The sequence below is a fragment of the Cebus imitator genome, unplaced genomic scaffold, assembly GCF_001604975.1.
Source record: "Cebus imitator isolate Cc_AM_T3 unplaced genomic scaffold, Cebus_imitator-1.0 Scaffold401, whole genome shotgun sequence".
NCBI lineage: Eukaryota > Metazoa > Chordata > Mammalia > Primates > Cebidae > Cebus > Cebus imitator.
Window position 1 is genome coordinate 832,667 of NW_016107716.1, and position 9,682 is coordinate 842,348.

Genomic DNA, 9,682 nt, shown 5'->3' on the forward strand with positions numbered 1-9,682 from the left:
TTCTCCTACCTTAACCTCCTGAGTAACTGGGACTACAGGTGCACGCCACCACGTCCAGCTAATTTTTGTATTTTTAGTAGAGATGGGGTTTCGCCATGCTGGCCAGGCTGGTCTCGAACTCCTGACCTCAAGTGATCTGCCCACCTTGGCCTCCTAAAGTGCTGGGATTACAGGTGTGAGCCACTGCACCGGCCTCTGGCTGTATTTTTAATCAAGGTCTTTCACTCACAGTAGGTTTTACATTTTGTATTTGGCCCTAAGATATTGAATACATTGTATCTTCTTTAGGAAATTACTCCTTTTATCATTACATGTGCCCTCCCCCATTGTTAAGTGATTTGTAATCCCATGTTTCTCTTTAAGTGATACAATATTGAAAGCACTACATTTTTGTTTGCACATATCTGATTGGCAGTGACCGCTTTTTATGAAGTTGGAGAAGTGTTTTCTTATCTGAGTTGGAGAAACTAGCACTATTTGTTCCCGACTCCTTGCATTGCAGGGGGTGTGAAGCAGTCTGATCTCCATCCCCTAGTTCCTAGTCGCCAGCAGCACTCCCAGCCACTGCGAACAACAAGAGCCCTATGGATTTCTGGAACTCTAGTGTCTTTAACTGTTGGTTTTGCGTGTGTGTATGTGTGTGTGTGTGTTTGAGATGGAGTTTCACTCTTGTCGCCCAGCATGGAGTACAGTGGCGCCATCTCAGCCCACTGCAACTTCTGATGCCTGGGTTCAAGGATTCTCCTGCCTCAGCCTCTCAAGTAGCTGGGAAGCATGAACTACCATGCCTGGCTAATTTTTTGTATTTTTAGTAGAGACGGGGTTTCACCACGTGGGCCTGGCTGGTCTCAAACTCCTGGACTCAAGTGATCCGCCCGTCCCAACCTCCCAAAGTGCTGGGACTACAGGTCTGAGCCACCAACACGCTTGACTGGCTTTAACTGTTTTGTGGAACTGCGTTTTCTAGCTAGTAGCAGTTTTCCTGATGTTAGACAGTTAGATGTGTTTTCCATTTTTGCCCATTGTGAAAACATATTTCTTTTCTTTCTTCCACCTTTTCTTTAATCACTTTGCTGTTTCTTAGTAGTAACATTGTAGCTGCTTCTAATTTTTTATCCCAGCCAGACAATTCCATGACTGCCTGAGCTTAACTGCTGATGAAGAGAGGACTTTGATCACCAACCACACAGAGGCAGGGCCGTTGGTAGTAACTGAGAGACAATGTGTGTAGTGACTTTAGGAAGTCGTGTGGTTTCTTGTTAGAAAACACAGCTAGGAAAGAAGGAATCACAGTGGGGTGTATTCGTTTCCTAGCACTGTTAGAACAAATTACCACAAACTGGGTGACTTAAAACAACAGAAATATATTCTCTTAAGTGTTAGAGGCCAGAAGTCCAACATCCGTCCTTGCCTCTTCCAGCGCCTGGTGGCAGCCCGCCTTGAGGCTACGTTACTGCAATCTCTGCTGGAATCTTCACATGGCCTCCTCTTTGGTCTCCGTCAGATCTCTCTCTCTTTCTCATTTTCAATTTTCTTTTTAGAGACAGGGTCTTGCTTCGTCACCCAAGCAAGAAGAACTGCCAGGCTCAAGTGATCCTCCCACCTCAGCCTCCCAAGTAGCTGGGACTACAGGTGTGCACCACCATGCCTGGCTAATATTTTTGGCTTTTTCGTGGAGACAGTGTCTCATTATATTGCCCAGGCCGGTCTCAAATTTCTGGGCTCAAAAGATCCTCCTGCCTTGGCCTTCCAAAGTGTTGGAATTAAAAGCATGACCACCACACCTGGCATCTCTCTTTAAAGGATACATGAGGTAGCATCTAGGGCCCGCCTGAATAATCCAGGGTAATCTCTCCATCTCAGGATTCTCAGTGTCATCACATCTCAGAAACCTTCTTTCAAATAAGGTAACATTTCACAAGTTCCAGGGATTAGGCTCTGATATTTTTGGGGCCACCATTTAGCTCACTCCAAGAGGCTTTAAAGGAAGTCACTGATGTGTTAAGAGATGAATATTTTAAGGACACTTTGAGCTTTCAGATAGTACATATCATTTATCATCTAGGCCAGGATGCTTTCAAGATTGAAAGGGAGCTCTATGAATAACGGTGCTGGGAAACAGGTATCCACCTATACTGTCCCGGGCATGTGACATAGCGTCCCCCTCTCTGTAGCCTCTGGACTGACCTTGGAGGTGGCCAGGACACAGAAGCTGTTCTGACACCATTATTTCTGACATGTCTGTGTAGTCAGTGTGACTCATATTATAGTGAGGAGACAATTTCATTCTTTATCCAAACTTGCTGAAAGGGGAATTCTTAATTCTTACATATATATATATAATTGTACTTTAGGTTCTGGGGTACATGTGCAGAACATGCAGGATTGTTGCATAGGTACATACACGGCAATGTGGTTTGCTGCCTCCATCCCCCCGTCACCTGTGTCTGGCATTTCTCCCCATGTTATCCCTCCCCAACCTCCTCACCCCCCACTGTCCCTCCCCTAGTCCCCCCCAACAGACCCCAGTGTGTGATACTCCCCTCCCTGTGTCCATGTGTTCTCATTGTTCAACACTCGCCTGTAAGTGAGAACATGCACTGTTTGATTTTCTGTTCTTGTGTCAGTTTCCTGAGAATGATGGTTTCCCGATTCATCCATGTCCCTACAAAGGACACAAACTCATCATTTTTTATAGCTGCATAGTACTCCATGGTGAATATGTGCCACATTTTCCTTGTCCAGTCTATCTTAATTCTTATCTATTATTTGAGGTGTGCTTTTGCTTGCTTGCTTGATTTATTTATTTTTGAGACCAAGTTTTGCTCTTGTTGCCCAGGCTGGAGTGCGATGGCATGATCTCAGCTCATCACAGCCTCCACCTCCCACATTTGAGCCGATTCTCCTGCCTCGGCCTCCCAAGTAGGTGGGATAACAGGTGTGCTCCACCACACCTGGCTAATTTTTGTATTTTTAGTAGAGACAGGGTTTCACCATGTTGGTCAGGCTGGTCTCACTCTCGACCTCACGTGATCTGCCCACCTCAGCCTCCCAAAGTGCAGGGATTACAGGCATGAGCCACTGCGCCTGGCCATAAAAACCGTTCTGAACTAGCAGGTTACACAAAACCAGGCTGTGGGCTACATTTGGCCCATGGATTCTAATTTGCCAATCCCTGCTATAGAAGACCCTCAAGAACTGCTTTTTCCCTTCCCTGGTAAAAACAGTAGGTTGGACAGGGCGCAGTGGCTCACGCTAGTAATCCCAGCACTTTGAGAGGCCGGGGTGGGCAGACCACCTGAGGTCAGGAGTTTGAGAACAGCCTGGCCAACATGGTGAAACCCCGTCTCTACTAAAAATACAAAAAATTAGCTGGGCATGGTGGCGCGTGCCTGTAATCCCAGCTACTCAGGAGGCTGAGGCAGGAGAATTGCTTGAACCTGGGAGGCAGAGGTTGTGGTTCAGTGAGCTGAGATGGCACCACTGCACTCCAGCCTGGGTGACAGATCAAGACTCCATCTCTAAAGGAAAAAAAAAAAACAACAGCAGATTGTGGGCAAGGCTGGGAATAATGACTTCTGAGGCAGGGAAAGGACTTGTAGTTTGGGCAGTTCTTTTCTCTTTTTTCAAAATCATTTTCGAGATTATGTTCTCTTTTCAATAAAATTTTCTTTTTTTCCTTTTTTGTACCAGAGAAATTGAGAATAGTTTTTCCTGATGTGAATTTCTACAGTTTTGTAATTTTTTAAAAGCCTGTCAACTTTACATTTTCAAAAGGTGATATTTGATGCATTGAATGAGATCTAGAATACCCTGGGACTCTTTGTTATGATTGGGCTGACTTGCAAAGCATTTAACTTTTATGCATTTTTCACTAGGGGAGTTGAATGTTTTATTTTTGACTACTGTGCCTCGACTCTACCTTTGTTTCAATGCTGTACTAACTTTTCTTTGTATAGGCTAGCAAGTCAATTAACTAGTAAATCATTTTTCCTGCAAGATTCAGTTGGGTATGAGCCAAACTCTGAGCCACAGAACAAAAACCAAACTTGTAAACAAGGCATGAAGAAGAAAATCAGAAAGTGTGAATTTGGTAATTACCTTGTGGTTTGGATCCCAGAAATGAAGAAACACTGGATGCCACTGAGGAGAGAAGAGAACGGAGGATTCTTTTTGCTGGCGTCTTAGTCTGTGCCGCTGTAACTAAATACCACAGACTGGGTAATTTACAAAGAATCTTCAAACCTGTGTCCTGGGAGGGGAAAAAAAAATAACAGAAATTTATTTTCTGGAAAACCAAGACCAAGGCACCGGCCCTCCTGAGGGGAAGAATGCTCTGTCCTTACCTGACAGAAGATGGAAGGACAAGTTTGCAAAATGCTGCCTGAAGCCTCCTTTAGAAAGTTCTGAATCCTGCTCTCAACGGAGGAGCCCTCAGGGCCTAATCACCTTTTAAAGGCCCCACGTCTTAATCCTATCACATTGCCAACACCTGAATTTTGGAGGGGGCCACTCAACCCATAGTAACTGATCATACAGTTGTAAGAAGAGCACAAAATTGATTAGTGTTGCAAATTGGGTTCTATTACAAAGCAGTTGTAGCAACTGATTTGCTCTTTTTATTATCCTGGAACTTCGTTACACTAAATAATTCTCACAGTTAGTGAGGCTAATGACTAAGCCGTGGACATTTAGTATTAATAGAGATTCTGTTAGTAAATATTTATTGAAGAACTACTGAATGCAAAGTGTGGAGCTGTGTTCTGCAGATGATGTGAAAATCCCCAAACCAATTGTTTGCCCTTGGGATGTAGTCTAATTAGACAGGTATCACAAGGCAGTCCCAAATTAGAAAGGAGAGATGATTTCTGGAGTTCTGCCTTAAAATTGGAAGATTAGAACCAGACTGGGAGGATCAAACTTATTGGCTCAGCAGACACCGTGGAATGGGGACAAGGCAGGCATGTGGGTATAATGGCCAGGCTTCAGGTGTTTTCTAGAGGAGGAAGGACAGCCACAACGCCGACTTCAGGGAGGCTTCCCATAGCAGAGGTGTGGAAGAGGAGCTGTTCCTAGTAGGCTGCAGCCAGACTGGTCAGAGAACTTGGGAGAATAAAGCTGAGAAAATTCGATTTTGTCCCAAAAGCAACGTGGAACACAGTACAGGGGAGTTATGGTCTATAATTAGTAGAGAAGTTTGAAAAAGTAAAAAATGAAAAATATATTTCCCTAGAATCTCACATTTTAGAAACATCTGTTAACTTTTTAGAGTGTTTTCCTCTCATTCTTTTGTGTTTTGAACATAATATACCCCTATTTTTAATGATAATACATATTTATTTTTTTTAAATGGTGTGTTAGGGAAAACACAAATAATCTGTTAACATTTTTGATGTAATTCCTTCCTGCATGTGTTTTTACATGAATGTACTCGGGGGGGGGTGTGTGTGTGTGTGTTTAACAAGGATTATTTGTTACTATTTTGAATGAAATCTTTTTTTAAAGCTTTTATTGTCTCTTTTTGTGGCTGATATATAGAAATGCTGTTGTTTACTACAAAATGCTCAACTCCACCTAGGTCTGATCATATGTCTATATAATCTCTTGGATTTCTTTGATGTGGGCAGTTTTACTGTCCATAATTTATGATGTGGAAACCAAAGCTATACAGAAGTTAGGTAATTTTACAAAGAATATAATGTCAGTAAATGACACTAAGTATGAAATTGAATAGTAAGTACTAAATTATCAATCCTCTTAGAGTCTTCGTTCTTTGACTTTGTTTTTTTTCATTTGTAACCATCCAACTGTTGGCACATGAATCCCTTTTTAATAGCTGGACTTCTTTTAGCCTCTGGCTGTGTGAGGGTCTCTTGGCCTCAGTAATCTTACTTGTGCCACTCTGTTCTTCTAGAATACTATTCTCCTCACCTTTACTGAACTTGCCTTAAAAGCAGTTTCCTCTGAGGGACCACTAATAATGATCTTGTTTAAACTTTATGTCCTTCCTGCTACTGTCATCTCTCTCAGTACCTTTTATTTCTGCACACTTACTGTGATTTCAGTTATACATATTGTGACATTACATATATATATGTTTAACTGTTTGCTTATTTGATATTTGTTCTCTATACCCAGCATCAAGCACTTAGTTTTGCAGAATTTGTAAATAGTAAATGTTCGCTGAATTAGATGGAACGAATATATCTTTTGCTGTTACAACATGTGTAATTTTCTTTTTGATGCTTTGTTGATTGCGTGTATGATTTATCTTTCTCATGTACATCCTAGTGGGAGGAATCTAATAGTATCCATCTTTTCCTGTTATAAAATTAATGTTCTTATTGTTAGAGTCGTGCTCCAATTTCTGCAAAACTTGTGGCCAATATGCTGTAGGTGGCTGGGGCGGATCACATCATCACCATGGACCTGCATGCCTCTCAGATACAGGTATCAGTGTTTTCTTTATGCAATGGTTAAGTCAAGTCTGTTAAATAATCTTAGAAGAGGTACCATTAGTTGTGTTTGAGTTTATATATGGCTACTCTCTTGGATTTTTGTCTTTACTGAACTTGGAAATATAATTTGATATTAATACTTCCAGTCTCTCTCACCATCTTGCCCCCAGTCAGTTCTGGAGGAGTGTGGCTGGCTTCTTGGTAGTAAGTCCTGTATAGTTTCATCTCAGCTTATGGAAAATAATTAGGATGGCAGAGTCATAATATACATTTTTAAACCTCTTCATAACTTATTTTCTTTGTCTCTAAAACAGGCCAAATTATATTGTGCCACTTTGTGTTATATAATGAACGTGAAGTATTTAGTTTATAATAACTACTTAAGAGACAACAAACCTTTCCCCTCACCATCCTGCAAAGCCATTCTTTTCCTCAGAATATAGGCCATCATAAGACAGTAGCATATGTTCCAAAAGATGGATTGGACTGAAATATGCCCCTATAACATATCTGTCTTTTGATTTCATTCTTTCTTAAATGAACAAGAGGGAGTCTGTTATAAAAGCTTCTTTTAAACAAAAAATGCAGATGTTATTTAATGAAAGCAACTATCACTTTAAAAAGAAAAACAAAAAATCAAACCAAAACAAAACACTTCAATGTGACACTGACTTCTCCCTTTAGGGATTCTTTGATATTCCTGTGGATAATTTGTATGCGAAGCCCGCGGTCCTGCAGTGGATCCAGGAAAACATTGCGGAGTGGAAGAACTGTGTCATTGTTTCACCTGACGCAGGGGGAGCCAAAAGGTATCATGCAGGCTATGCCTTGCAGATTTCTCCATTTGCTGATTAGTTTTTCCCTTTCTAATGTATTAGATAAGGAAGCATGCTGTCAATTACTTAACACTCGATTTTGCTAGTAAGCAAGTAAGTAGACTGCGGGCTTCACTTCCAGAGCAGAAACCCATCATCTTTGTTAGTATTTCATCATTCAAGAAAGAAGAAAATGCATACACAGATACATAGACACAATAGGTATATATTGGCTTATTTGTTTTCAGCAAAGGATAGATGTGTTTTGGGCTTTTTTAAGTTATTTTTTTCTGATAATAAAAGTAATGAGCCTGATTGGAAAGTAAGTCTTTTAATTAACAGCACTTGGAAATGGTAGCCAAAATAGAACAACATTTGTAAAAAGAAATCTCTGTACATAGAATAGCAAGAAAGGGAAATATCAAGAAATAAAGCAGAGGCTGAAAGCCATGTCCAGGTGGCTTGAGGGGGATGGGCGTCAGATCCAGGAAGAGCCTTGTGGCTTGGGTTTTAATGCTCACATGGAAACCTCCATAAAGAAGGGAGCTAAAGCCAGGCACGGTGATGCATGCCTGTAATCCCAGCACTTTGGGAGACCGAGGTGGGAGAATCATTTGAGCCCAGGTGTTCCAGGCTGCAGTGAGCTATGATCACACCACTGCACTGCAGCCTGGGCAACAGAGTGAGACCCTGACTCAAAAAAAAAGGACGAAGAAGAGAAGGAGGCTGAAAGCCAGATCTCTAGCCAAAAGCCAGGGGGGAATGCCCATCTTTACCTGGGCCTTTGGATTAGGGGAGGGAACAGGCACCTATGAGAAGTCAAACCACCACCCTGTGAGCTTATGCCACATTCAGATGTGGAGTGCAATACACAGGAAAATGTTCTCCAGGCTGTAGAGCCCCTGTAGAGGGAGAATTTCACAATCCTAGCTGCTCAGTGAGCACACCCTGGTTAACCTAACCCAATGATGCCTGATCTAAAGTTAGAAAACCAAGGGAACACAGTCCACCCAAACCCAGCATGTGCAGACAACAGAGCAGCGGGCAGTCAATACTTGGGGATAAGAGAACAATTCCTAGACTATCAAGTAAGTTGAAAAGGAAACTAAGGTGAAGGAGAGATGGCACCAACCTAGTAGTAACAGCATGGCAGTGATGATGCACCCAGTGGCGTGAGAAGGTGGTACCAAGGAGCACGTCTCAAAGGCTTGGCAGAGAGTCTTGAGGTGTTAACAAGCAAGCAGGGCACAGGGTGTTCAGAATCAAGGATGAACACAATAAGAGAATGCGGCAAGCTGAGGCTCGGTGACTCAGTGACAGTGTAGAGCTTTGCAAGTGCTATCTGGGAAGAAAAAAGGCCAGAAAGGGAGTTTTATTGTGTAGGTAGAGACCTCCCAAGGGAGAGGTAAGAGACTTCTACCCTCCAGTCCAGTGAGGAAGCAAGGAAGATCTAAATGTGCACTAACAGAGGTGCGATCAGAGCAACAAGTGATCATCAGGCTTCGGAATGGCTAACATCAAAAGCCTGTCCCTCGTCTGGCACCCTCATCTCTCTGCAACACAGCTGAGGACCTAGGATCAAATGCAAAAGCTTAGGAGTAGCCCAGAAAGTTGTCTTAACATTCTTCCAGGAAACGCGGGCCCTGATGCTTAGAAGAGCCTTGTTCATTCTGCTCAAAGCTGCCTTCCAACAGCTGCTTGGGTTCCCAGCACAGAAGGGGCGGAACGAGCCATGCAGCTGGAGACTGGCCTCTGCCAGCAGCAGGAAGTGGCTGTGGCCAGGATGGAAACATAAATATATAAAAGACGGAAGCAGAAAGCTAACTTGCAAAGACCCTAGATGGGCAGCCCTGGGGTGGAGAGCGGCACTGTGTCATGTAGCCTGTTACTCTATGGTGCGTAATGTTCACAAAAATGCCCTTGGCCAAGCATTAAGGTAGAATCACACTAAGTGTCCTCTGAAAAAAAATTGTGAGCAACATTTTGGGGTCATTTCTACTAGAAATGCTTGCAGTTGACTTGGAAAATTCTGCAAGTCACATGGAATCTGCATTCAAATGAGGGAAATGCACTGGCCCGATGTAAGGTTAGAGGCAAAGAAGCCATCCAAGGGGTAGGTGAGCAAGCGTCAGATGTAACTGGTTTATAATAACAGCTTTGTTACAGTGTAATTCAAATATGTACAATTGGGTGGGCTAGGTGGCTCACGCCTGTAATCACAGCACTTTAGGTGGCTGAGGCAGGCAGATCAGGAGATCAAGACCATCCTGGCCAATATGGTGAAACCCCGTCTCTACTGAAAATACAAAAATTACTTGGGCTTGGTGGCACACGCCTGTAATTCCAGCCAGTCAGGACGCTGAGGCAGGAGATTTGCTTGAACCCAGGAAGCGGAGGTTGCAGTGAGCC

The 9,682-nt window shown here is 42.9% G+C and overlaps 1 protein-coding gene across 1 annotated transcript in view; it reads left to right on the plus strand.

Annotated features, from left to right (window-relative positions):
* PRPS2 (phosphoribosyl pyrophosphate synthetase 2) overlaps positions 1 to 9,682 on the plus strand; it is a 31,657-nt gene that overhangs the window by 10,374 nt on the left and 11,601 nt on the right. Inside the window, 2 exon segments of the mRNA XM_017508808.2 lie at positions 6,352 to 6,450; positions 7,143 to 7,267. Coding sequence (XP_017364297.1) covers positions 6,352 to 6,450; positions 7,143 to 7,267 — 224 coding nt within the window.